At 40.7% G+C, this 12,566-nt stretch overlaps 1 protein-coding gene across 1 annotated transcript; it reads right to left on the bottom strand.

Moving 5' to 3' along the window:
• Positions 1 to 200: 200 nt before the first annotated feature.
• LOC117455751 (zinc finger protein 703-like) lies at positions 201 to 4,571 on the bottom strand. The gene is made up of 2 exons (XM_034095303.1): positions 3,996 to 4,571; positions 201 to 3,078 (listed from the first exon to the last, which is right to left on the bottom strand). The coding sequence occupies exons 1-2, from the start codon at positions 4,224 to 4,226 to the stop codon at positions 1,546 to 1,548; spliced, it is 1,764 nt and encodes a 587-aa protein (XP_033951194.1). The 5' UTR covers positions 4,227 to 4,571; the 3' UTR covers positions 201 to 1,545.
• Between the last annotated feature and the right edge of the window lie 7,995 nt (positions 4,572 to 12,566).

The following is a 12,566-nucleotide window of genomic DNA, read 5'->3' as shown; positions in this document are numbered from 1 at the left end:
TCCATTTTGTGCAACGACAACAGGGAACCTCCTATGTATACGATGGGAAAAGGGCAAATTAAAGTAAAGAATTGCAAGAGATTGACCACATCGAAGCTGAAATTACTAACACAATTTACCTTTTAAATTGTGATTTGAAATGTATGAAACACAAGACCATCTTCAGACCAGAAGCATTAAAATGATGACAATAGAATATATATCTTCAGAGTGATTTATTTATCAAAATATGACCACCCCTTTAACTGAACACCACCACAGGGTGTTCCAATTTATACATAAAAAATATCACATCTCATTTTTATTGACTTGCCGTGGAAATCAAAAAAAAGAAAGCAAAAAGCTGAGGAGTACAGAGAGAGAGAGAGAGAGAGAGAGATTTCAACATTCATTTTTAAAGAAGATTTTAAGACATATTCGACATCTGCCATCTGGGCTTCCAACATGTCTGCGGAGAGGATTGTAAAACGAGAATAGATTTATATGGTAAACATGAAAGCCAGTTTCTCGATATAAAATAAATACAACTTCTCAGTAGGAATAAACAAAACATAAGGAACCAAAACAAATCATCACAAACCATGAGGCTGAATAAACCGTGTACGCTTTGTCCAGCTTACATGCATGTGTTGCAGGCAGAAAGCGACTGTGGCCAGACTTCAGCCCACGGCGGCAGCTTATTGCCGTCCCTGCCACACTACATTTGTACGCACTAAATCATCATCATTTGCAGCAGGAACCCTGAACATCCAAGAGTTATTACACCGCATCGAACCATCAATTTGCCGAGCCCATGGGGCGGCAAAAGTCATCCAAGGGCAGTCATTTCTGTTGCAAAGTATCCGAGCATTGTGCAGACATGCAAGGGCCACATATGTCCTTTGATGTTAAAGAAAGGAGCCTGATTCAAAACACCAAATCTCATAACGTATAAAGAAAAGTGTGAAAATGCACTCAAGTCAAAATCCAGAACTCGCCCTCCCACATCTTAGTTCCACTTGATTACACTCGTAAATCAGAGGAATCGGCAACTTGCCGCAATTAAGTAATAGCTCAAAGTAGCAGTTAAACCTTTTTGGAAAATATCTATCTTGTTGGCTTTCTGGCAGCAATGCAGGATAACTATAATAATCCCACTCTTATATTTGTCTGTTAAACATGAAGCTATACGTAGCAGCTGGTTAGCTTAGCACAATGACTTTGAAACAGGGGGAAACAGCTAGCCTGGCTCTGTCTATTGTAAGTATTGTTGTGCTAGGAGCCAAAACGTACCATGTATTATCAATTTACACTTTTGTAAATATGAATACAAAAACAAAATAATATTTGATTCTGGTAGTTGCTACTTGTTTTAATTGAGGCTAGCTGTTCCCCTCTGCTTCTAGTCTTTGTGCTAAGCTAACCTAACATGGCTTGAGTTTCACATTTATGAGAAATATGTGATAGTGGTATCAGTATTCCCATCTCATTTGTTCACCAGAAAGCGATTAAGCATATTTCCCACAAAGTCAAAGCACTCCTTTAAACATGCGAGTGGATGGAGTCTCACTGGTAGCCCAGAGCGGAAGCAGATCCAAGTCTTTGACTGTAGAGAGCGTAATGAGGGTAGTACGGGCCTGTGGTGGGCATAGAGTGCAGGGCGATGGGGGAGGGTCCAGGGGGCAGATGCACCTTACTGTAGGGGTGATAGCGAGCTAATCCCATGCTGTGGGGCGCCCTGAGGGAGAGGGAGCTGGGCATGGAGCCGGGACTGCTCTGGTGGGGGAGGTGGAGGTGGCAGTTAGCGGGTCCAGAGAGCAGCTTACTGTCCATCCCCATGGGCAGGGCAGTGTGTGTGCGGAGGTGAGCCAGGAGCTCGTCGGACGAGGAGAAGCGTTTGTCGCACGGCCCCCCGGCGGAGACCCAGTTACAGGCGTGGGGCTGGGGGTCATTTGGGAGCATGAAGCCATACGCATAGAGGGGATGTGGGAGGGAGGAAGACACGCTGGACGACATGGAGCCTTGGTGGAGGGAGTGCAGCGGGTGGGAGGGGTACACCAAGGGGTAGTTTGATTTGAGACTGGAGGAAGGGTCATGGACGCAGGAGTTGCAGTTGCTTCCACCAAGATGGGATACACTGGGATAGCTTAGACAGTAGGGGTCCCTGCATAAACTCTGCATGAAAGTGGGAGGGGAGGCCCCTGTGAGAGGGCTGGAGCCTGGGTGCTTTCCCATGCCGAGGCCCGACTTTGTTGGGTCCATCCCATGAACAAACTGGGATGGGTAGCCAGCGTAAGCCCCCACTACAGATCCATGGTAGCCCATATTAGCGGAAGGCAGGGGGAAGAGCGGCTGGCTTGTCTTATAAGGAGAAATGGGTGTAATGCGTCCAGGGCCGAGGTTAGGGTGGGCAGACTCCGCTTTACCCCCCTCATGGTGGGAACCTCCGTCAGAGCTGCTGTTGCTGCAGTTCGTGCTGGCTCGAACCTGGCTGGAGTTTGCATCCTGAGGACTGTCTGGGTTGGTCTTGTCGCCGTCTTTTTTGGGATGATTGCTGCTGCTCGTGCTGGTGGGACTGCCCTGCTCACGGGCAGTGTCTCCACTAGGAGTCCGGGACTGAGCACCAGGAGACTGGCTCAGTTTGGTGGGCTGCTGGGAGTGTCCTGGCGGGGTGCTGCTGCTGGCTCTAGAGCTGGGTGAAGCAGCATGGGGTGGGTACGACTGCTGGCCATTTGTTGAGCTTCCATTAGTGGTGACATTATTACTGGGTACCCTAAACCCCACTTTATCGCTGCTGCCGCTGCTGCTGCCGCTGCTGCTGCTGCTGCTGCTGCTGGAGCTGCTGGAGCTGCTGCTGCTGGTGACTCCCTCCCTGTGAGAGTCTCCACTGCCTTTGTTGTAGGGCTTGAAGCTACACTTGTCCTCCAGAGAGGGGCGGTGCTCCCTGTGCTTATGGCTGGAGCCGGATGAGCGACTGCTGGGCTCCTTGTCCCCCTGGCTGCTGGAGGAGCTCAGTTTGGAGGAAGACGGAGGGTCCGGTTTACCAATCTGAGAGCAGGTCTGTGCCAGCAGGGCCAGTGGGCTCTTCTTGGCATCCAGCTACAACAAAAACACAGATTCTGATTAGCTCTGTGCATTTTTGTTCTTACTGTATTCTGCCCAGAGACAATTAGGTTGCCATGTAAAGGGAAAGAGAGCAACAACAAGTCCTCTGTTTGTTTGTAGGCGTGTTAACTGTTGACATTTATAACTTAAAGTGAGGCTGCAACAATTGATCACTTTAATTAGCTAATATAAAACAATCCCCATAGGATTGCCAAGAGCTATTTGTGTATTGGGGAAAAAATTATCGCAAACTGTTTTCATAATGGATACAATTATTTTCTATATACAAAAAGGCCAACGCTTCTTGAATAAAGGATTCCAATAAAGGATAAAGGATTGGAATAAAGGATATTCTTTGTCATCTGTGAGATTTTGAACATTTGGTTTAACACAAAAATACTTTCTTTGACAACATATTTGCGTCAGGGCAGTTGTGGGTGTCATATGGTCTTTTCATACACCCAACGATTAATCAAAAAGAAAATAATCGTTATTCCAGCCTTAAATTGTTGTGTTTTTGTCCGATTAACAGTCTAAACTACACAAAAATCAATTTATCAATAATATTTGAAAAACAAGAAGAAACCCTAACATTAAATAATCTAAAAGCAGAGGAACAATGTCCTGATTAACAAAAAGTGTCTTATTATTAAATATTCAGTTAATCGACTTATCTCTGCAGCTCTAATTAAAAGATAAAAGTAAGTTGTGATTACTTTTATTATCTCTAAGATTTAACACACTTAGGCATGGAAATATGATAAGCGTCCGCATGTGTGTGTTTCTATAGAATTATATTATATATTATAATATATTAGGCATTTACATTTTATAATTACAGTGATTCCCTATGAAAGTTCAATACATGTCCACCTTTTCATATGATAGTGTTTTTAAAGACAAATAAATACCTCAATGCTCACGGGTGCGGGGGTCAGAGGCTGTAAATATTCCGGGTGTAGCAAGTGTCCGGTGTGCGCACTCAACATCTTGAGGACTCGGATGGGGAGCCGCTTTGCCTGCCGGAGAGGGTCCAGAGGGGCCAGCAGAGAGCCCGCAGCGCCGGGGAGAGACTTCGGACTGTCGCGGGTATCACGGAGCTCGAAAAGCTTACTTACTGATCCTGGAGGCAGATATTTCATTGGTAAGAGGGCGCTGCTGCTTGAGTCGGATGAGCGTTACTTTTCACTTCTTTTTTTACAGGTTATTAATCCATTCAGTCACGTCCCATAATAAAAAACCCACAGCTGGACGTCCTTAATGTCCCGAAGGACGGAGAAACCTCTCAGTTCGTTTGAAGCATCCTCCGACTCGATTACTTTACTCCAAATTCAAAGCAAAAAACAAAAAAGAAGTCCACTGTGGGAATTGCAGTACGCAGAATGTACACTGTCGCTTATCTAAATGCATTAAAGACCAGAGTTTAGGTTTTATATTCCAGAGTTTGAGAAGAAACGTCCCACTGCGTGTTTTCGGTCCGGACTTCAGCGGCGCACTGATCATTCTCAACCCGCAGGACTTCAAAGTGTCCGCTGGGTGGCTGGATCACAGGGGGCGGGGCCACCGCGTGCTCACAGAGAGACAGTCCCTCTGATCCAGTGCATGGTGGAGGGAGAAAGGTACAAGTAGAAATAGAACAGTAGAAACACACTCTATTACAACTACAAGTCTCGCATTCAAAAGGTTACTTAAAGAAAAGTAGTCCCTTTCTATAATCATGAACATTTGCACAAACTGTAGTTACATATTGTAGCCTAAGTTACACTAGCTCACGGGATAGTGTACTTTTAATAAAAAGCTTATATTTCTATCCCTTTAGTAGATTGGTCTATTAGAGAGAATTCAAATGTATTCTGTATATTTTATCAGTTTTTTTCTATTTGTATTTGTTCTATGTTTAATTCTTGTACAATGACTGTCAACTATGACAAAACAATTTCTCTACTTGGGAGAAAGTATATCTATTTATCCCTCCATCCATCCATCTAGATACATGTGTGTAAAGTACTCATGCAAAACTGCTCCTTTCACATTGTTACCAATTATGTTTAGTTCTACAGAATCATACCAGGCTGTTGAATAAGTAATAGTAACTATACAAATTGTAGTCGATTAAAAAGAAACGTCGTACATTCGAAGTTTAAAACACCTATGGAGTCAAAGTATAACATACAATTAAAGAGATGATAACATCAATTGTCCCTGAAAAGTTTACCCATGTCATTACATTTCATCCAAAGGCCAGAGCGGGCAAAATAATCATCACCCGTCGTTTGTGTATTTATAAACTGGACAATTAAATGGTTTGAAATTCTGGAAAGATAAATCTGTAACCGAGGGTTGTCCTAGATGTTGTGGTTGATCAGGAGATGCACACACAAAAAATAATAACAATTGATGGACCTTTGCACATCATTTTGTCAACCATGAGACAACTAAGAGACCAGATCTGATCCCACACGAGTTTTCAGATGAAACTATGAGCGTTAAATCATGAGGTTCAATCCCAGAGTATCTCAAACATATTTGATAGATGACTAAATCTAAACTCAGAGGTTCCTAAATGGAAAACTGAACTTTGCTGAACATGCAGATGGTATCATTTCCAGCTCATGAAACATGGATCTTAAGAGTGCACTAGGAAGTGGTGAATAAACCCCATATTAAAACTAAAAATTCACTTTTGTGAGAGTAATGGTGCAGAGAACAAAGTCAGAGAGCAGGGGGAATAAGTCATATCGTCACGTGAGTCATCGTCAACACGAACATGAGTCCAGGGCAAACACCACAAGGGTTTACCGGTTTATGTTGTGTGTCAAAGCAAAGAGCAATTTGCATCCACATGTGTCGTTCTTTTCAGAGTCATAACTAAGTCCATTCTGAACACAGACACGATTCACATACTTTTAGATTCAGTGGGATATACACTTCACAAAGATATCACTATCACCAATTTGATGCAACGCGGATCAATAGATCCACTTTAAAATCCTAGGGAAAAATGTGTCTAGATTTCAGAACTTTCCTCCATATCAGCACTTTTGAGTTTTCTGCATTACTTGAATGATAGCTGTCTGACTGAAATGGGTAGCTTGCAAGCAAGGCAAGTTTATTTATATAGCACTTTTCAACACAAGGCAATTCAAAGTGCTTTACAAAAAACGAAAGACATTAGGAAAATGGCATTTAAAATCAATCATTAAAAATAAAAGCTAATAAAATAAACATAAAAAGAAAAAAAAATGGATAAAAGTTACAGTGCAGTCTAAGATATGAATAGTTCAATTAAAAGCAGCGACAAAAAGAAAATAAGCAGGAAGTTAGCTAACTTTGCATTTGTACAAATAAAGGCTGAACATACATGTACTGTGTAGCCCACACTAGCTACATCCATGGCAACATTTCTCACTAGGGCCTCAAGCGCCTAAATGATGGGAATGTCTGCTTCAAAACGTAGAGCACAATTATCTTTATGTATGCATATTTCAATGTACAGCTACTGTGTGACACACGGAGTTAAGCAGCAGCATCACACCACACACCTACGCAATGATTACATTCAGGCACACTGTAGAATACAACCTCCATTTATATTCTTATTGAAAACAAGCTACAAAATGTAACACCTTGGAAAACGCCATTTCATACTTTTTAATAGCCTCAATTTTCGCTAAATTGATTTATCAACTTTTAATACTTTTTAAGACCCCGCGGACACCCTGTAAATGCTTAATCCATATTTGAACATATGTGGTTATGTTATTACATTTTAAGAGAAGTCATTCATTTTCTTTTTAGTTAAAAAGGTTCTGATATACTTTCATACTTGACAAGTGGAGTGAGGATAGTTTGTCTTCTGGCTTTTGCTGAGCATTACACACAAAAAAAAATCAATAAAGTATACAGAACAAGTCACTTGTCTTTTATTAATTTATGGCATTTACACCAGGGAAGAAAAATGTGAAAAAGACAGATCGCCTTTATATTAATGGTTCTATAAATCTGGAATGTTAATAACTTTATTGCATTACCGCCGCCTGCTGACTGACTTTACAATGAGCTAATTTTGTTAACCTAATTATACAATGAATTGGTTAAAGTACTTAAAAATTACGGTTGACGAGAACTATTAGCAGCAGCCCAGAAATAGTCCCAGTCTGAGGGGCTTTGATTCTCTGGATCCTTTGCCGCCTTAATTGAGTGCGAAATCATTCCTAATCCCTCACAACCTGTGGGCAAACGGCTGCATAATGTGAATTAGCTCACGGATATGTGTTCATCTGCTGTGGGGTGTTCCGTAATCTTCAAAAGCAGTGGTTCACATGTAAATATAAGGAAAGGGTAATACTTATGTTAAACGACATGCCGTTTATTTAGAGAATTCCCCTTGTGCTATCCTTACAGGCCTCGTTAACGTTTGGAATCAGCACTCTGTTAGAAAAAAGGTTAAAGTAACTGTCACCTTGACCTCGTGCCCTAAACTGCAGAGACAGCCACTCTCAGCCATCCATCAATGTCTCATTTGTGATAAGAAGCCGAGTGGAGCACCATCTCATCAGGACACAAGGTCACAGGCCGGCTGCAGAGGAGAGCTCTGTGGCTTCAGGGGGAACAGAACCAGCAGGAGAGCGGCTCTGCCTTACTTACTGCGGGCACAGGACAGGAGTAGTTAGTATGCAGGCATGGATCTACAAGGGCACAACACAACTTAAAAAAAAACACATTTAAGTAATCAAAAATAAATCTGTAGATGACAGCATTTACCAGTGCTTTACTTTCAGATGTGTAAAGTCACCTTCGTTACAGGAAAGTGCAGATCTTGATGAGATAAGATATTTTCAAACCCTAAAGATGCACTCACGAAAGATGCAATGCAGAGTCAAATCCAACTGTAGTGAGGTGATACAAATCTGTCTGTCGTTAAACACTATTTTTCCTGCAACTCTTACAATTTTCATTGTCTTTAAGTTAAATGAAGGTCAAATGATATATTTCTGTTCTCTCTTATAGTCCTTCTACTAAGCAAGACATGGTTCCGAGTGTTATAAGTCACTTCTTAAGCTCTTTCCTAAAGAGGTAAACAGGTGTGGATCTCTTTTGGGTTAAGGGGAATTATCTGAAGTAATGTCTATTGTTTAAGAGGAAATAGAAAAGTCAAACACTGAGAAGAGGGCCACAATAAACAATAGAGCTCTTTTCTTTCACTTCTCGTGACTTGCCTTGAAGTTGGTCATTAACAAGCATTTGCTCAGTGTCTGTGAGTAATTACTGTTTCCTGTTGTTGCCTAATTTGAGACGGGTTTCCTCTTGTTGCCTTATCTTAAAAAAAAACATAATCAATGCGGCCGGCAACACATGAAAAAACAATGGAGCAAAGTTTGATACATGGACTAAAACCTTACAACCTTAAAAAGAGTCCTTGAGGACATTAAGAGTGTTTGTGCCGTGCTGAAATGCAAACAGTGATTGATAGTGTGTTCTTTTGTCTTTGAGGGGGCAAATAATCAGAGGTGGGTAGGAACTAAGATAAGATAAGATAAGAGGTGCTTTATTGATCCCAATTTGGGAAATGTTTGCGTTGCAGCAGCATACAAGACAACAAAACAAGACATTGCACAGTAGAAATTACATTTACTCAAGGACTGTACTTCTACATCTATTTTGTTCCTTTAGTGACTTCACAGATTTGAATTAATGATGTGAAATATAATCAAGTGTTGAATCAGACTTTAGTTCCACCTGGAGTAAATCCACAAGCTACCCTGCAGTCTACAAAGTACTTCAGACTAGCTGCACCTTCACCAGCTTTGAGAACACTTTCATGATCAATCATTATAAAACATATCATATATATTATTCTGAAATGGACCAATCTGCACAACGACTACTTTTACTTTTGGTACATTAAAGGTGGGGTAAGTTTGAGAAACCGGATCGAGATCGCTAGAATTTGAAAATACACAACCGGAGAAAATCTGCCACTTCCTTACAGAGCCCCTCCTCCAACACACATGAACGCGCACGTGACCAATGAGGGCACGAGATAAGTTTGTGCTCCGATGGAAGGCTGACAGGCAGGTAGGCCATCCAATCGATTGGTTGTACTTTTTACAGTATTACGGCTTCTACAGATGACATTTTTTTATGGATTTTTTGTCAAAGCACTTCAGATATTCATTGCTATCGGGATGTTAAGAGCATTCCATGGAATATAACAAAAAGTGTATCTCGAGCCGGTTTCTGAAACTTACCTACCCCACCTTTAAGTATATTCTGATGCCAATACTTTTCTACTTGAGTAACATTTTGAATGCAGGACTTTTATTTGTAACAGAGTATTCCTACACTCTGGTACTTCTACTTTTACTCAAGTACAAGATCTGAGTACTTCTCCCAGCTCTGCATATAATACAACGGTGGAAATTGATAGTTAGACATTTACAGAGCCATAAACAGCGTATGTGTCCTAACACTGTTTGTTCTTTTATTGAACAATGAGACTGGAAGCAGCTTCCAAAAAACTATTTTCTATTATAAGTATATTGACTTTCCTGCAATAACTTTCCATTATGATGAATATGCAGTTTACAACAAAAACTGGCAGTTTGGCAAAAGTTGCATTAGCACAATATTTGAATAAGGATCCGTTAGATTTCACACTAAAGTAGAGAATAGCTACTTTTTTAGCTGACCACCTAAAATGATGTTGGCTGAACAGACAGCTGTAGCTAGCAGATTCTAGCAGCTTTACCTAGCTAATCAATCTGCTATTTGATTCAGAATAAGGATACTATAAATGCATCCTATAAATGTACTGGAATGCTAAAAAACAACTGGAAAGCAGCACAACAACAAGGTTTAACATTGTTTATGAAACACAGGTTAGACTTATTAAGCTCTAAATGGCACAGCATTATAAATACCGTCAAATGAATTATGAACTTGGATTGAATGCGTCTGCCAAAAGTAAAGCTACAGTTTGAATTAATTTCTCTCCAAAATGTCATCAATTTATCATTTAATCCTATTAGACATGGGCCTAAAATGGTCATACTTAGCGTGTGAATTATTGAGGTATGGTCCAAAACGTGTTTAATGACCTTGACCTTTGCCAACCAAAACTCAATCAGTCTATCCTTGAGTCCAAGTCGGCGTTTTTGGAAACAATGCTAGGTTACTAATGTAAAAAGTAACTAATCTTAATATTTGCACCAAATTGAGAATAATAAGCAGACTACATTCTTTACAGATACAAGCAGATAGTAATGATCCTGCATGCAGACATTTTAAATCACTTCATATACTTGCTTATAGATACAGTAGAGTTTATAACAGAACATAAAAAGGCTGAGTCTGATGCCTAGAATGTGTTCAATGATTCAGTTTCTCCACCTGTCCAATCAACTTTCCCTCAAACATTCAGATCATTACCCACCCAGCACACACACAAACACACACACACACACACACACACACCAGAAGCGCACACGTTCACAGTAGCACAGATGCATTTTGCATGTCCTGTGGGTGGAACGATCGGGGGGGATCAGCCTGCCAGAGGACGCCAGCCTGCAATCAGATTGTACTGTGCTTTTCGCTGAAATGTCTTCTGACATCAAAGATAGTTTTTCACACCCCTCTAGATTTGGCTTTTTGTAGAAGATCTTATTCCAAAAACTCAGAGCTGCCTGCTGGCTCCCGGGTAAAGAATAAACAGGCTTCTTGTATTTGACTGCCTTTAAAGGAGACATTTCCAAGGTTTTGATGCCCATTTTTATTCAAATACATTTGATTATTCACAGCAACACTCTACATTTAAAGGGTTGTGTCTTCTTTTATGTATTAGCCTATACATACTCTGAATAACAATGAATGATAAGGATTGTGTTTGTCTGGTCTAACACAAGCTTTACACGTTAACATATCCGGCTAACAAGCTTATTAGCATTAACCTAGGATTACTACAAAGGCCAAGTACCATCACGAGCACGACAAACAGTAACATTACATCATGTGTAAATGTGTAAAGTGCACTCAGTAAAATGCAGATCTTCAGCAGGTGTGTCTCCCTCTTTTCTCCCAAAGAAAGAAGAGTTCGATCTCACTCTAGGCTTCCTTAGTCAATCAATCAATCAATCAATCAATCAATCAATGTTTATTTATATAGCCCAATATCACATTTGTCTCAGTGGTCTTCACAGTGTGTACAGAATACCAGTATGACAATACGACACCCTCTGTCCTTAGAGCCTCACATCGTACAAGACATTTAGTCATCTTTTCTTGTCTCATAACTTTAGTGTATCGTAAAATATGGGTAATAAAATGAATCCTCAGATAATTTGGTTCTAAATGAGGAATAGAAAATGATATTGATGTCCCATTTTGAGCCACTATAAAGGTGAAATGAGTTGATTTTGACTGAGCTTATTGCCAGAAATGCCTCTTTTGAAGAAGCCTTAACTGGGTGTTTAAGAAGAGTGAAGAATCAGTAGTCAATAAAGGTACAAAGCGGGCATCTAAATAGTTATTTTTTTAAATCGGAATGACAGCAACCACAAAAGTTTCATTTTTAAATGAGTAGGATTAGCTGAGGACAGACCACACACACAGGGCCGAACACATGATTTCCCCACAGGCAGAGAAAATAAAAAAGATTGTCCCCGGCTGGTCCATACACTGTTCAGGGGCAACATACTACTATATCAGAGTTGAGAGCAACGTTAGCATCTCTGTAAACGGACGCTGATGAATAGCTTATTATCATTCATTGAAAGCAACACTTCAGCAGAAAACTAAACAATTGTTGATACCTAGAAAGGAGAAGCCTGACATGTGGTGAACAATTACGGTGCTATTTTGGAAGTGAAAGTGCAGTGTATCCCTGTAAACTGCATACGTGTCGTGCTACCATGAAAAGCTTGACAGGCATTTTGATTAAATTCCAAAAACAGTTTTTTACACACATCACTTCTCACTACTTTGACTTGTTTTCAGGGTGTGTGAGAGATGTAGCGGACCTTTGCCTGGCTGCTGCAGGGAAATTGATTGTGACTGCACGGCCCTGGAGGCGCTAAACAAACCTTTCCACTGCTCCCTGTGGCCTTCACTCCACACAGTAGCTCGGCAATCATTTACCATTGATTTCCCCTCGGTTTGAAACACTTGGACAGATGCAAAGCGGAGGCCAGGCTTATCACATTTGTCAGGGCTTATGCCATGGATTTATCTAAAGCTGATGTCCATCTTACTCACATGGTAAAGGAGAACCAAAAAGGGTTTATGAAAGGGTTATAATAAACTAAACAATACCTACTTATGATAGAGATGCCTGTCGAATAAAGAAGTAAATTAAGGGATTAAGAATAGGTTTGAGGTTAAAGGTCAATGTTACCAAACAAAGTAATAATGTTTCTATAATATGAATTGTTTCCTTAGCCTGGATGCTCATTGAGATACCCCTAGGAATGATCTTAATTTGA

This window comes from Pseudochaenichthys georgianus, chromosome 12 (genome assembly GCF_902827115.2).
Source record: "Pseudochaenichthys georgianus chromosome 12, fPseGeo1.2, whole genome shotgun sequence".
In the NCBI taxonomy this organism is placed as follows: domain Eukaryota; kingdom Metazoa; phylum Chordata; class Actinopteri; order Perciformes; family Channichthyidae; genus Pseudochaenichthys; species Pseudochaenichthys georgianus.
The sequence above is the reverse complement of the archived record's forward strand: the minus strand, read 5'-3'. Positions and strand labels throughout refer to the sequence as shown.

Coding starts and splice junctions, on each gene's coding strand:
- LOC117455751 (XM_034095303.1), bottom strand. CDS start 4,226: ATGAAATATCTGCCTCCAGGATCAGTAAGTAAGCTTTTCGAGCTCCGT. Junction 3,079..3,995: donor CCGCACCCGTGAGCATTGAG/GTATTTATTTGT, acceptor TTTTTGTTGTAG/CTGGATGCCAAGAAGAGCCC.